General features: G+C 31.0%; 5 protein-coding genes across 5 annotated transcripts; 2 read left to right on the top strand and 3 right to left on the bottom strand.

Annotated features, from left to right (window-relative positions):
- Positions 1-1,160: 1,160 nt before the first annotated feature.
- On the bottom strand, positions 1,161-4,110 carry LOC142645472 (uncharacterized). Its single transcript, XM_075821716.1, has 3 exons — positions 3,841-4,110; positions 2,539-3,786; positions 1,161-2,441 (listed from the first exon to the last, which is right to left on the bottom strand). The coding sequence occupies exons 2-3, from the start codon at positions 2,623-2,625 to the stop codon at positions 1,530-1,532; spliced, it is 999 nt and encodes a 332-aa protein (XP_075677831.1). The 5' UTR covers positions 2,626-3,786; positions 3,841-4,110; the 3' UTR covers positions 1,161-1,529.
- Positions 4,111-6,467: 2,357 nt separating this feature from the next.
- mRpL19 (mitochondrial ribosomal protein L19) lies at positions 6,468-7,452 on the bottom strand. Its single transcript, XM_027346671.2, has one exon. It carries the CDS (start codon positions 7,450-7,452, stop codon positions 6,511-6,513), a length of 942 nt encoding a protein of 313 aa, XP_027202472.1. The 3' UTR covers positions 6,468-6,510.
- A 120-nt stretch (positions 7,453-7,572) lies between these two features.
- Cog6 (conserved oligomeric Golgi complex subunit 6) lies at positions 7,573-9,751 on the top strand. Its single transcript, XM_027346667.2, has 2 exons — positions 7,573-7,708; positions 7,768-9,751. The coding sequence occupies exons 1-2, from the start codon at positions 7,637-7,639 to the stop codon at positions 9,670-9,672; spliced, it is 1,977 nt and encodes a 658-aa protein (XP_027202468.2). The 5' UTR covers positions 7,573-7,636; the 3' UTR covers positions 9,673-9,751.
- A 69-nt stretch (positions 9,752-9,820) lies between these two features.
- Positions 9,821-12,121, top strand: LOC113796399 (BOS complex subunit NCLN). The gene is made up of 4 exons (XM_027346670.2): positions 9,821-10,723; positions 10,781-11,673; positions 11,731-11,809; positions 11,873-12,121. Exons 1-4 carry the CDS (start codon positions 9,944-9,946, stop codon positions 11,951-11,953), a joined length of 1,833 nt encoding a protein of 610 aa, XP_027202471.2. The 5' UTR covers positions 9,821-9,943; the 3' UTR covers positions 11,954-12,121.
- On the bottom strand, positions 11,839-14,569 carry LOC113796398 (E3 ubiquitin-protein ligase RNF10). Its single transcript, XM_027346669.2, has one exon. It carries the CDS (start codon positions 13,991-13,993, stop codon positions 12,119-12,121), a length of 1,875 nt encoding a protein of 624 aa, XP_027202470.2. The 5' UTR covers positions 13,994-14,569; the 3' UTR covers positions 11,839-12,118.
- Positions 14,570-14,827: the final 258 nt, after the last annotated feature.

Genomic DNA, 14,827 nt, shown 5'->3' on the forward strand with positions numbered 1-14,827 from the left:
TTAATTATATAACTAGAAACTCATGGAAAAAATGATGATTGATTTTTTTTTCATTGACTATAGTAAACAACAAACAAAAAAATTAACCCAAAAAAATTAATCTCACAAAATAAATTTTAGAAAATTTCTCCAAAAAAAAAGTTTGAACTTATTTTTTGTTTGTCAATAAACAAATATTCTTCCTTAGACCGGAATTTCGCTTTACTTTTAAAAAAAGCAGAAAATTTGCATTTTCCTGTTTGATGATGAATTAAAAATGATGTGATTAAAAATCGATTCAATTTTTTTTGAAATAAAGAAAAAATCACCGATTTTCAGGTCACCATTTCTTTTTTTGTCATTATAACACGATGATGATTGATGATGAATGAACAGGAAAAAATAATAGAATCCCCTTACAGAATAAACCAGAATAAAATGATTAGACCTTGGTTGGATGCTGTCAAATGTCCAATTATCATTATAATTATGAATAATCATAATTAAAGTTGACCAAAAAAAAAAAAAATCATTTCATTTAAGAATTAATTCCACCAACAACAACAAAATTGTTCATTTCCTTTCACCTTTCTATAGAATAGGTAAATTTCTGAATGAAATCTTTTACCCAAAAATTTTGACCAAAAACAAAAATCATTCATAAATCTTTGTTGTTGTTGATGTTGAACATTTTTATCAACAACAACAACAACGTATAGTGTCAACGTAATAAACAACTTTTGTCACTAGCTGTCTTATGTAATAATGATGATCATCATCATCATCATCCTTGTTCTATGACAAGTTTTATTTAAATTAATGAGCCCTAACCAACCAACCAACCAACCGACCAGCCAACCGATCAACTACCTAGGTTTCAATTTTTCTCCATTTGATTGAATAATGAATACGACATATACACACACACACGTAAATCTTATGTCACATAAGTGTCCGAATAAAAAGATAATTGATTTTGATTTTTTTTTTTTGAATAAAAAGTGACCAAAAGTTTTCGTTCGTTGCAACAAAAAAATGACTTGATTAAATCTGACATCACCAGATAATTGATGATGATTATGTGATGACCGGATACACGGTCAAACGATTTTTGTCCATCATTTTTCTTTTAAAATCTTTCTCTCTTTTTTTTGAATGAAAAAATTACAATTTTTTTCTGATTTCGAGATCAATTATAAATCATATTTATTCTTATTTTAATAATTCTTTAGAGAATTTTTTCAAAATTAAAGATAAAAAACAAAGAAAGGCACAATATGCGAATGCCAAGAAAAAAAATCTTATGATAATGATAATTTTCTTGATTCGATTTGACATTTGATAAATTTACAAAAAAAAATGTTGATGATGATGATTATTACATTGTATATGAGATAATGAGATCACAATTATTGATTTTTTTTACAGAAAAAATATAAGGCATCATTTTTTGTTAAAGGCATATAAGGTGTGTTTGTAAATGATTGTCATTTGTAACTGTACAATTTTGACCAGACTGGATTTGGTTTCATTGAATTTTGTCCATTTTTTTACCAAGGACGCCATACATTTTCATCATTCATTGTTGATGATGATTTTGATATTGTACAATCAACAGCCATATCCAGTTGATCATCATTATAACTATTATCACTACCGATTGGACTCATCATCATATGTTCGCTCGTATAAGAAATTGAACCGGGACTTATTGATTGATGTTGTTGTCGTTGATGATGAAAATTTTTACGATAAAATAAATCATTTGTTGTTAATGAAATTGGTTTCGATGATGGAGATGATAATGGTGAATGAAGATTAAAGGCAAAATGTGATGATAATGATGATGATGCTGATGATGGTGGCGGTGTTGTTGTGGTCGCTGTTGTTGAAATACCCGATTGATGTTTAACATAAACATCATCCAAAAATGTTGTACGATTATTATTAATATCAGTACCATTTTGTCCAATGAATTGTTGTTGTTGGCCAAACATAACAGGTATTTGAACATGTAAATGATTGGTTTGTTGAGCTGGTATCATACCAGGAAATGCAACCGTTTTTGTCACCGGATTACCACCAAATTGTACTGCAGAATTATTAGCAGCCATTTGATTTAGGCTATTAACACAATGATTAAGATGGCCTAGAATACGTTGTCGTAATGATTGATCAACACCATCCATACTGCCCATATAACGGCCAACTTCATTTGCGCATTCTGAATAGCCAGCACGATATTTATTCAATTGTGTTGTATCATTAACAATTGTTGCGGCTATTTGTTGTCGTTGAAGTTTTTGTAAATGTCTAACAGTCATTTCCAAAATATCGGCTTTTTCCAATTTTGAATGTCGAGATGGATCTTTATTCAAAGCATCCAATATTAATGCTTTCAATTCATTCAGACTATTATTGATACGGGCACGACGTTTCTTTTCCATAATTGGTTTTGTAATCTGTTATTTTGGTAATAGAAAAATTATGAGAAAATGATTAGTTAAATTTATTTTTGAAAAAAATTTTAAAAGAAAAAACAAATCAAACAATACTTACACGTCGATGTTCGGATGCTTTAGTCATTGGTTTTTGACGGATCAATTCTGTTGTGGATGATTCCACGGTACCGTGATTGGCAGTCATTTTCGATTGGAAATTTTTTTCAAAAAAAAAGTTTGTCGCGGGAAAATACAATTTTTTTCTAAGTCTCAAATAAGACTAAAGTCTATGAGTTTTTTTACTTGGTTAGGCTTTTCAAGAAAATCGATGATGATCGTTTCCAGGTTTAACCTAGAATCAAATGATCAAAAGCCACTCATATTTATAGTCCAGAACCACACGCCAAACACACTTGTTGCTCCGCCTGCTTTACTTTTAGTTACTTTGATCAATTCAAAAAAACCAAAAAAAATCCAGCCTTTTTTGAAAATTAAAAATGCCAATAGCCTGGCTTTGTATGTTCTGGCATTTTGCACGGCAGCAGTCTGTTCATATTCATTCATTCATTCATTCAGCTTGCCTGTTGATGTTGATGATCATCATATTGAATAGTCGATTGGCTGAATGCCGATGATGGTGATTCGACCCGAGCGTGGGAACGAAAAAATTATTTTAAAAAAATAACTTTACCCAAGTGTAAAAAAAATCTTTATGTAGTCGCGCGAGTGAGCTTAAGCCTTGTTTTTTATATTTCAAAAATATATATTTTGTATGTGAAAGAGAGAGAGAGAATAATGGTGAATTGCCGCCTGAGGTCAGCTTTAACATAAGCAAAGCAAGCTGTTGAATGGTGGTGGTGCTGGTATTTCGAGGGGAAAAAATTGAAGAAGAAAAACCGACCGCGATCGTTACGCGCGGCAGGCAATTCGATCATCGAGCTGAGATATGGGAAACATTCAACAAGCACTTTCCCACGATCTCGACTGAGAAATGTTTTTTTTCTTACATTTCTCTATATGTTTTTTTTTCTTATCAACATTAAGACGAGAATTACCCTGCAATATTTGGTTTTGATGGTGATGGTGTGGGGAGAGGGGAAACAAATGAAGAAAGAGAGATAGAGAGAGAGAGGAGGTCAATAGTGCACACATTTACCAAATGTAAAGGCACGCGTTTTTCTTTTATTCTGTGATCGTTGATAATTTTTTTCATTCATTCAATGTTCTTGTTGGTTGATTGTCGAAGACATGCGACTGACCATCTGACTTGGTTATATTGTTGTTATTGTTGTTGCATTGAAAATCGATGATGATGATAATGTCTGGATTGGCTTGATGATCGCGTTCCCACGCTCCTATCAAATCACTAAAGAAAATGGACATCATTTCTTTAAAACCAATAGTATAGTTTAAGACTCACATATGTAATACGGTGTTATGGGCCAACAACCGGACAATTTTTTTTTCACTCTATACAACGACGGGTGTAATCGGGCTTGCATGAAACTGCACCTGTGTGTGTATGTTTCCCACGATCAGCAAGTTGTGTGTGGTAAAAGTAAAGCGAACAACGGGCGCAACAGGCTTTGAATGATTTTCGAAGATAAAATTTTAGCTTGACGGTTGGATTGGATGATGATGGTAATTTTTTTGTTTGTTTGTAAGGGGTGTTAGGTTTTTTTTTGGTGGTCATATCATTATCAATAAATATTGTCATCGTTTTTCGACAGACGATATTTGTCAATTGTAAAGATATTTGTAATGTTAAAGTATACGTTTTTGGAATTAAAATTAATTGATATGAAAATAACTCTTTAAAAAAATTTATGAAAATTATTTCTACAAAATACGGATGTAAAGAATATTCGAATTCGAATGTTTTGGACAATCGATTATTTCGATGGTATCGAATACAATCATAATCCTTTCGATTTACGATGATTCGAATGTTTATGAAGATCAGTAACTAAATTAAGAAATTTTCACATTGATTAAATTTTGTTTGTTTGTTTTTCAAATATATTTTCTGATTTTTTTCATATTGATTCAAAGATATCGTCTTCATCCATTTGATATAATCAAAATAAGTTTATTATACATTTTAAACGTTATCATTTTTCTAAAAAAAGATACTGATGATGATGATTCATTGAATAATAAGGCAATATAATAAAATTTTTTAACCCTTTCACACGGTGTATCATCATTTTTAATAATTGTTTTCATTGATTTTAATTGTCATCGATATTTTCAAACATTGATATCACTTGTATGTTTAATGAAATCAAAGACGAATATTAATATTCGCGTGGCATTAAAACAGGTCACACTCCATCATCATCATCATCACCAACACCATTATCATCAATGGTTTATATAAAAATAATCGAATATACCCAAAACAACAACATTACATAGCTGGACTAAAATGCCAATGATCGAAAATAACGATGATGAACGAATGAATCGAAACGACAGCGTGAGAACAAGGTGTGGTGACACCATCAAACGTTGAACGTTGAAAAAAAATACCAAATTTAACTGATGGCTGATTTGGCTGGGCCACGATACGTTGTTGACGCGTGCCATCACGTTTACTATTCTGATAATAATGATGATCATCATCATCACCATTATTTACCATTTGCCAGTAATATTTTTCTCTTCTTCGAAGACTTTGGTTTGCTGTTCGATGATTATGACGAAGATCGTCCGATCGTGGGAACTTCTCCGCCTCTTTATTTTCTTCTCTCTTCGTCATCATCATCACCATCGTCTTGAAGCAACAACAAGTTCTTCAATCTTCAAGTCTTATTTATCATTCGAAAATCAAAGCTTTTGAATGGCCAACACACACACACACAACAAGCCAAGTTTTTCTTCCCCGTTATGATGATGATGATGATGATGACCCCTGTGTTGTAACGATATCATCTGACCCTTCACCTCCTCATCTACCGAGGTCGAACATTCACAGAACAATGTTTGAGAGTGAGAGAGAGAGAGAGAGTGGGGAAAAAAATCTGTATTTCTATACAAAAAAATAATAATGATGGAATGTATTTATGGCCTTGGTTACATAGTCCCCTATGGTCATATTTATCCATTCATTCATTGAATCGATGACCAGGAGAGCGTGAAAATTTTTTTTATTTTTTAATTTACCCCTACGAGGCGTGGTTTTCTCATGGATTTTCATTTTTCTTTTTTTTTGAAAAAAATACATTACTGCTTTCACTTGAAAAAAATAAATATTTTACATTTGATCAAATGTAAAAGAATTTTCTTTTTTTTGAGCGAAAGTCTATGGGCCACGTGTCAAATTGGTTTGGTGATGAGGTCAACTTCATTGATTGTGAGATTTTGTTTTTTTCCCTCTCTCTCTCTCACTATGTAGCTTATTCGAATATGACCCAATGGTCATATGTAAAGACCTAGCTTACTGTGAATACCTGCACTTACAAAAAAAGTGTGGGAACGAGATCGAACGTGTGTGTGCGACATTTTTCATCATATCGGGGATAGAAAGTGGAATTCAAACAAAACAGTGAAATTTTTTTTTTCTATTTATTTGGAAAACATCTGCATTCCCACGCTTCGATTTTTTTCTGGCGATTTACTTTAGCACTCACTAAACTTTCAAAATAACCAATGTTATAAAGGCCGATTCTTTTCTTTCTGTTTTTTGCTATCATATCCACAAGTGTCCATACATTTGAACAGAACAAGTTGGCCACGCGTGCCACGAGTCTAATTTTCTTTTGGTTGCTAAAGAAAGTTTTGTTTTGTTTTTTTTATCATGAAAAGATCGTGGGAAAGTGTTTCAAATAAATAAAAAAATAAGGCCTGCCATAAGGTTTGGCGCAATTTTTTTTTCATTCTAATTCAGGCGTATTAAGAAAACATGTGTGAGACGTTTGTTTTTTTTGTTGTTGAATGAAACATGGCACACGTGCTAATCAGTATGTGGCTCGTGGGTGTTTGATGATTTTTTTTTAATTTATTGAATTTCATTACAATTTTTAAAAGAATAATTTTACAATTAAATTAAATAGAAAAAAATTGATTTTATTTTTTTAAAAATATTGATTTATTTAATCAATTTACGACGACGTTCAATTTCACGTGATTTTTTTACACTAATTTGATGTTTTTGTACCTGATTCCATATTGATAGTTGCTGTTCTTCAGGTATATGTGAACGATATTCGGCCATTAAATCAAAACGTTCCAATTCATTTTGATGTTTCCATCGATTAATATAATTATAATCAGGCATATTTGGTAATTTTTTAATTCCTTTTAAATCATGATATTCCCATTTTCTTGTCCATGGCCATGGTTTCATTTCAACCTGTATAGTATTGATTGGTATTGATTCACCCGATTTACGTGGTGGTTCTGGTGCCATATCAAATGGTATTTCACTATATTTAGGTAATGCATCACGTAGATATAATAAATGTTCATCTAATCGTTTTTCCAATTTTAACACTTGTATTTCTTGTATAACCGGATTATAAAGATCATAACGTATTTCAACACCTTGTCCATCGACACGATTTCTTAATGTAAAATTAGCAAATGTTCCTTGTCCATTACGTTCAATACAGATACCGACAAATTTACTTAGCTTACCCGATGCCCAATGATCGGTTATAGTGACGGCCATTATTGTTCCCACATAAAATTCCGGTATATCAATCATCATACGACGTTTTATCATATCTTCACGAACTATCATTTCTAATACAGGATTTCTGTATTTAGCTTCGGAAATGGGTAAAAATTCTGGATATGCAAAACGTAATTCGGATAATTCTTCGGGTATTATCGTTTTGCCAAATGATTTTCTTGCCGATAATACAATTGGATCATCGGATTGTACCGATTCAGGCAACGAAGTTTTTAACCATGGTTTGAATGCATTTTTGCGAAATTGTCGACAAACAATCAATGATGGTAATGATGATGATGATGGATGTTTGGAACAGATACGAAATAAATGACCCAAAATCTGATTCGATGCCATGTTGATGTTAATTTGAATGTTTCGAATATTCGAATCGAAAGCCCTAACAAATCACATGTTTTTGTGTTGTTCAAGACGATGATACCATTCATTAAATACGTTCCGTACTTTTCAATTGAAGCTTCATAAGCATATCGTCATCATCATCGCAGATTTTCAAAGATAATTTCATCCAAAAATCATTATGGCTACCGATTCATCAAAGAATCCATTACATAAAAAAGTGGAAAAAATTCTCAACTGTGAAATCGATACGGTAAGTGTACATTGTCTATATCATATATATCAATGATTATCTGATTTGTTTGATGTTAGGATACCTTGAATGCATTGAAAAACGTATCCGAATTAGTCAATGATAATACATTGACGACACGTCGAAATTTACGGGCAAAAATTGAAACCCAATCATTGGCAATCAATGAACAATTTGCCGAACAATTTAATGATGTTCATCGAAAATTTCAACAATTGAACGATTATATAACATTTGTTGATTCATCATGCCAGATGATGATGGAAAAAATTGATGAATTAAGATGTCAGACATCGGATTTTGTTCAACAAGCAAATAAAATTCAAACCGAACTTAAACAATTAGATGATAATGAAAAAACATTGAATCAATTTTTGGCAAATTTTTTCCTGACCACTGATGAATTAGCAATAATTACCGGCAATGATGGATGTAAAATTGATGAAAATTTTTTCACATTATTAAGCAAAATACGTTCAAATTATGAAAAAGCTAAAACATTATTGGCTAGTAATCAATTAATTACTGGTTTCGAAATAATGGATTCAATGTCTAAATATGAAGAGATGGCCAATGAAAAATTATATCGATGGACAGTGAATATATTGCGTACGGTAAATGTAGATTTTCTTGAATTACATTCACATCTTTTTGATGCATTAGCATATCTTCAACATAAAGAGGTATTATTTAAACATTGTATGGATGAATATACTATTGTACGGCGATCAGCCGTTACCCATTCATTCATTGAAGCATTAACACGTGGACGTTCATCCAATAATACACATTATCAAGCAATGGAATTATATTCAAATGATATTGTTCGTTATATTCGTGATATGTTATCCTATTTACATCAGACATTTGTATTCGAAAGAGATATGCTTCGAACATTATTAAAATCTTGTAATCAAGATGAATTATCACGAAAAAATGTGATCAAAAATGTTATCTCATCATTAACTGAAGGTGTGATAAGAATTCTGAAAATTCGTATAGAAAATTGTCTAGTCGCTAATGATCGACGACAAGAAATAATGACACAATCGACAGGCCAACAGATTCGACGTACGAAAAATTTTTTTCTCATCAAAAATATAATCAATTTTTATCTACATACATTTCAAGAAATGTTTAATGAAGATTGTTCATTTATTCATTTTATCAAAGAAATATTATTATCAAGTGATAAAGTTTGTTATAACAGTCTGAAATTTTATTGTTCACAATTATCATTACGAAATGATGGAATAATAAGTTTGACAAAATCGATTAATTTCCGAGATCAATTACAACATTATATTCAATTGATTGATGAATTATTGGATGGGATTCCTTGTTCGATGAGTTTCAGTCAAGAAGAACAACAACTTGAAACTGAACGAATCCTTTCGGCCATATTTGAACCATGTATACAATCAATTATAATTATAGCATCAAAACTTCCATCAATCGATATGACTATTTTCAATTTAAATTGTTATCATTGTTTACAGCGAACAATTGAAAAATATAACTTTACAATTTCGTTTTCGAAAAATCTACAAACAAAAATTGATTCCACATCCGATGTTATTGTCAACGAACAATATCGTTATATTATTAATTCCTTATCAATTAATTCATTATGTAATGCAATTAATCAGAATGATTTTATCAAATCAAACATTCCATTATCATCATTATCCGGGTGTGATCCGATAGCTGTTGTAACATTTTTGAATTTATTCGATAAATTTCTACAGAATCCACGACAATTCATTATGAAACAATTGAATGATATTTATTATCCAACAATTCGTGAAAAAATATGGCAATATTCATTGAATGCGATAGCAAATACATATGAAAATATTCATAGCCATTTAATTGATCCGAAAAATAAATATGATGATATTATTGATCGTATAAAACATCGTCCGGAAGATGTTCGAAAACAATTGGTCATGTTGCAAGAATAAATAATAATAATAATAATAAATTTAATCTAAAATTATATTTGAATAAAAGTTGGACAATTTTTCAAAATTTAAAAATAAACGATACAATCGATTATCATTTCGAAACTATCGAAATATGATGCACATTTCGATGTTTTTTTTTCACACTGCAGTGACGACAGACAAACACATTTTGATGTGATCGAAAATTTCAAAGAATTTTTTTTTGAAATTTTGCTGTGATTTTTTCTTGAAAAAAGCCAATCTTTTCTTAACAATAAAAAACAGGAAAATGATAACCGAAGCTGAAAATGTGTCCGATTATGTTCCATTCTATTATCTATTCACATTGTTACCGATTTTACTTGTGATTACAACACCGGCAGCAGGTTCGATTGTGATGGCAACTGGTACAGCTATTGCTGGATCATCAAATTTATCACAAAATCAATTTATTATCTATCGTGTACATCAGATTGATATGCCTTATGGTCAATTCGGTTCACGTAGTTCAACATTCAATCTTGAGGCATTAACACCTAATCAATTATCGGATTTTTTTATCCGTAAATGTGCATTATTTAAATGGAAAGATTTATTCCATAAAAGTTTTCATGATATTTTTATCAAAAAAATTCTACAAGAATCTTTAGTATCCGGTGTGTTGATCATATATGATGATATTATAAATAAATCAGTGACAATGGATGAGTTAAATAAATGGCAAAATATTGAAAAACGATTGTTAACCAATGAAACATCGTTGCCCATATATTTTATCCAAGAAAATGATGATATCAATAGATTATATGACGAATTAATGGAATCATCTGAAAATAATAACATCAATCAAGGAGCTCTAGGTTCAAAGACAACTAAATCAGCTGCCGAAATGATTCGACAGAAAATATTTTTCGATAGCTATCAATTTGTCGTGAATGGACCACAGGTTACAACTATTAATAATCCGATTGTAACAAGTTTTCAAACAAAATTAATCGGTGCCGGTATCGAAGATCAGATGCCTACATATGTAATTGTTTCACATTATGATAGTTATTCAATGATTCCGGTATGATTATGATATTTTTAATATTATTTATCATCTATGTTTGTTTTCAATGTCTAGGCTTTATCAAATGGTGCAGATTCAAATGCTAGTGGTGTGATCATATTTCTAGAATTGATGAGATTATTCTCAAAACTTTATTCGAACATAAAAACTCGACCAAAAGCAAATCTAGTATTTTTACTATCCGGTGGTGGTAAATTAAATTATTTTGGTACCAAAAAATGGTTAGATGATAATTTCGATTCATCACGATCGTCGGATGGTGATTCATTATTGGATAATATACAATTTGCTGTTTGTCTTGAATCGTTGGCCGATTCGATGAATGAAAATGGTTTATTCATGTATGTATCGAAACCACCAAAACCCGGAACACCGGCGTCATTATTCTGGAATAATCTACAAGAAATATCCAGTGATTACTCAAAAATAAATACGACACTTATTCATAAGAAAATTAATCTAGCCGAAGATTATCTATTCTGGGAACATGAACGTTTTAGCCTCAAACGAATATCTGCATTTACATTGACATCATTATCTTCATCGAAAATAATTCAACGTCGAACAATGATTGATGTTCGGCAACGTGATGAGCAACAACGATTAAATCATATGGAAAATTATATCAACATTATTGGTGAAGCATTAGCTCATCAACTATATGGACCGATTAAAGAAAATCTATTATCCGGTGAATATTCCGTATCACAGTCATTTATCAAATCTATTTCAAAGCAATTGCAAAACGTTCCCCGTACACAGAATCTGTTGTTTACGACACAAAAAGATTCACAAAATTATCAATTACCAACATTGTTAAAAACCATGCAAATGATGATGAAAAAATATTCCGATGGTAATGTACGTACATTACATTATAAAGTGGATGCAAAGAATCCCGAATTTGTATTCTATGAACCGGTCGAAACTCGTTTATTCATCTATAAGTAAGCGAAAAAAGAATTTTATTTGAATTTTTTTTCATTTTTCTTGTTTTAAAATAGAACTAAACCGGCCATATTTGATCTGTTCATAACGATGATCGTTTTAATTTATTTGTTTGCCTTTTTCCTTGTTATCAAGGTTTGTGTTTTTTCGTTTGATTGCAAATATTATCATTAATTATTTTTTATTGATTCATCTTAGTATTACGATCATTTAATTTCATTGACAAGGATTTTCACAACATCAACAATGGCCAAAGAGAAAGCCATTCATCGTGATTGAAATATCTAATAATTTCGGATTATTGCAAATAAATATTAAGCATTCATTAAATCCATCACCATTCTGTGTGGAACTGTAAATGTAGCCAAGATATAAATTGTATCATTTAGAATTTTGTATTAAAGAAAATTTTGCAAAAAAAAAACAAATAAATTTTCGTAGAATTTACTTTTGTCGATTCTTTCTCTTCTGTTTTTTACCACCACTGATGCCATTAGAATTACTGCCACCAACACGAACGCATTGATCAAAATAATCGCTCAATGTTAGATCTAAATTGGTTACTCGTTCTTCATTATCATCCTCATCATTATTGGTCATTTCTATTTTCGATGATGATTGCTGACGACGTATAGTATTATCGAATTGTATTTTTGTTTTACCAGAAGTTAACATGTTAGCAAATGATGATTGCAATGCTGGTGATGTTGATGGTGGTGTATCTGATGACGATGATGATGATGCTCCATCACCCAATGCAAAGGCTGCTGCTGTATCATCGTCTTCCAATGGTTGAAAATCTGCATCGGTCATAGAAAAATTCGGCAGTGGGTGAACATTGAAATATTTTTTGTTATTTTCAATTTCAATATTACGATCACGAATTCTTTGTGCTTTTTCACGTCGTTTTCTGTCACGATGTCGATTATTCATTTCCGTACGAAATTGTTCCAAAGTTTCAGCCGAAACGATCTTTTCATCATTAATGAATTCCAATTCAGCAATGGTAAATTCACAGGACAATGGAAGATGTCGTAAATGAGCAAAACGTTTACGAATATCATCAGTTATAGTTTGACGATGTAATTCAATCACTTTGCCAATGATTATCGGTGGACAATATCGTAATTCTTGATATTGATGTTTCAACATACGCACATTAATTGAATGTGGATATATATGTTGGCCATCAGCAGATTGATAAAAATAATGATAATCATTATTATTACCAGAAATAGAAGGTTTTAATCCAAGTATAGCGAAATTCAATAGTGATTCATCTATTTGTGATTGATTTTTATCCAACATCGATTTCCGTACGGCTAATTCTTCTAATGCATTTTCAACGAAACATATTTCGGGCATATTATCTGCTTTATATTGAAACAATTCTTGCTGTAATTCATTCTGTTCACGTTCGATTAATTGTGTTTTTTGTTCACGAGATGCAATAAAAACTTTATGAAACATGTCCAAAGTTTGATTGAAATTTTTAATATTAATCGAATGGTCAAATTGTTCCTCATAATCGATCGGTACAGCAAATGTTGATCCTTTACGTATTTTCATTAGATTGAATGTAATCAAATCGTTTGTCGAATGATTCTGTTTGGAAACAATCGTAACGCTTTTCAATTCATTCTTTTGAATGTGATGAAAACAAATCGGGCATGGGCGAGATTTTTTATCACTTAACGAAAGATAATGAAGCATACATGACCAACAATAGATATGACCACAACGGGTTATTTTGGCTGCAGTTGGATAATGTAAACAAATAGGACAATGAACATTATCATCAGTTTTACAGGTGAATAGAATCTCTTCAATTGATTCCCATGGGATCGATGCATCTGGATTATGCAAACATTCAGAATAATTTGATGCAGGATGATCATCAATGGAAAATGTTTTGTCAAATGAGATAACAAACTGACAATTGGCCTGTACGAATCGTTCTTTACCATGATGATTATTATAGCTATAACGTTTCATTTGATGATAACCATAATGGATTGATGAATCCGATGCCAATATTACTTTTGGTATTTTATTTGTCAATAATTTACGGTTGTTGTCACCGTCATTTTTACCATTTCGATTCGATGACGAGGATTTATGTTCTCTATCCCGAATTTTTTGATTGGAAAATCGTTGACGATTACCACCATAATGATTATTATTATTGTTGTTTGGATTGATCATTCGACCATTATGATTCGACGATGATTGTCGAATTGTTTGTGCTCGTAAAGATGATGATGGGCCAGCCATTGCTCCCGTTTGTTCATTGTTAGATAACTTTGTAAGTCGATCCATAAGTTTTTATTTCGATTAGCAGCTAATAATTGAACAATCGATAATAAAATATTTTCACCAGTTTCTTCACTTTCTTCTTCACCTTTGATAAAAGCAATCGTTGAAGATTGATTACGGCTACAAGGCCATTGAAAAGAATTAATGTTTTTGAATATCACAAACATCTTGATTCTGTTTAGAATTGTTTGCCTTCCATGATTGAAACAAAAACAATATAATCACAGTTAAAGTTGCAGATATTCGAAGAGTGTGGAAAAAAGAATAAAAATTAAATGACAAGAAAAGAATTTGAGAAAGAATAAGTAGCTTTCGATTGATCGATACGAAAGATCGATACGAAGCTACTGCGATTGAAAATTGAAGAAAGAAAACAGACGATAACAAATGAAATGAAATTCAGTCGAATGAGAATATTTTGTCCGGAAGAAAATCGTTTGTTTTCGGACAAAATTCAAGTTAATAAAATTAATAAATAAGGAAAATAATTTTCAAAAATATAATAAGCACCGTCCAATACAATTGTTGGACCAAAAAAATAAAATGAATGATGATAATGAGCCAAACTCCAACAACAAAAACAACAACAAAATCTCAATTAAATCAATGACGCCTTGAACCAATGAAAAAAAAATCCAAAAGCCCAATTCATACGATGTAAGTCATTATCGTCAACAAAGAGTGGAAAAAAATTCAAAACAATTTTTCTTTTTCAATTTTAATTTATCAAAATCTTTAATGAAATTTTTTTTTGTTTCGTTTCTGGATATGAAATGATCAAATGATTCAGATACGAATATCAATGTATCAGTGTGAAATGGTAAATAATATTTTCAA

The sequence above is a fragment of the Dermatophagoides pteronyssinus genome, unplaced genomic scaffold, assembly GCF_027571235.1.
Source record: "Dermatophagoides pteronyssinus isolate colony J.1.1.1.1 unplaced genomic scaffold, Derpt_VIB-CSIC_2022.12 sq0012, whole genome shotgun sequence".
NCBI lineage: Eukaryota > Metazoa > Arthropoda > Arachnida > Sarcoptiformes > Pyroglyphidae > Dermatophagoides > Dermatophagoides pteronyssinus.

Coding starts and splice junctions, on each gene's coding strand:
- LOC142645472 (XM_075821716.1), bottom strand. CDS start 2,625: ATGACTGCCAATCACGGTACCGTGGAATCATCCACAACAGAATTGATC. Junction 2,442..2,538: donor AAGCATCCGAACATCGACGT/GTAAGTATTGTT, acceptor CCAAAATAACAG/ATTACAAAACCAATTATGGA.
- mRpL19 (XM_027346671.2), bottom strand. CDS start 7,452: ATGGCATCGAATCAGATTTTGGGTCATTTATTTCGTATCTGTTCCAAA.
- Cog6 (XM_027346667.2), top strand. CDS start 7,637: ATGGCTACCGATTCATCAAAGAATCCATTACATAAAAAAGTGGAAAAA. Junction 7,709..7,767: donor TCAACTGTGAAATCGATACG/GTAAGTGTACAT, acceptor GTTTGATGTTAG/GATACCTTGAATGCATTGAA.
- LOC113796399 (XM_027346670.2), top strand. CDS start 9,944: ATGATAACCGAAGCTGAAAATGTGTCCGATTATGTTCCATTCTATTAT. Junction 11,674..11,730: donor ACTCGTTTATTCATCTATAA/GTAAGCGAAAAA, acceptor GTTTTAAAATAG/AACTAAACCGGCCATATTTG. Junction 11,810..11,872: donor CCTTTTTCCTTGTTATCAAG/GTTTGTGTTTTT, acceptor GATTCATCTTAG/TATTACGATCATTTAATTTC.
- LOC113796398 (XM_027346669.2), bottom strand. CDS start 13,993: ATGGATCGACTTACAAAGTTATCTAACAATGAACAAACGGGAGCAATG.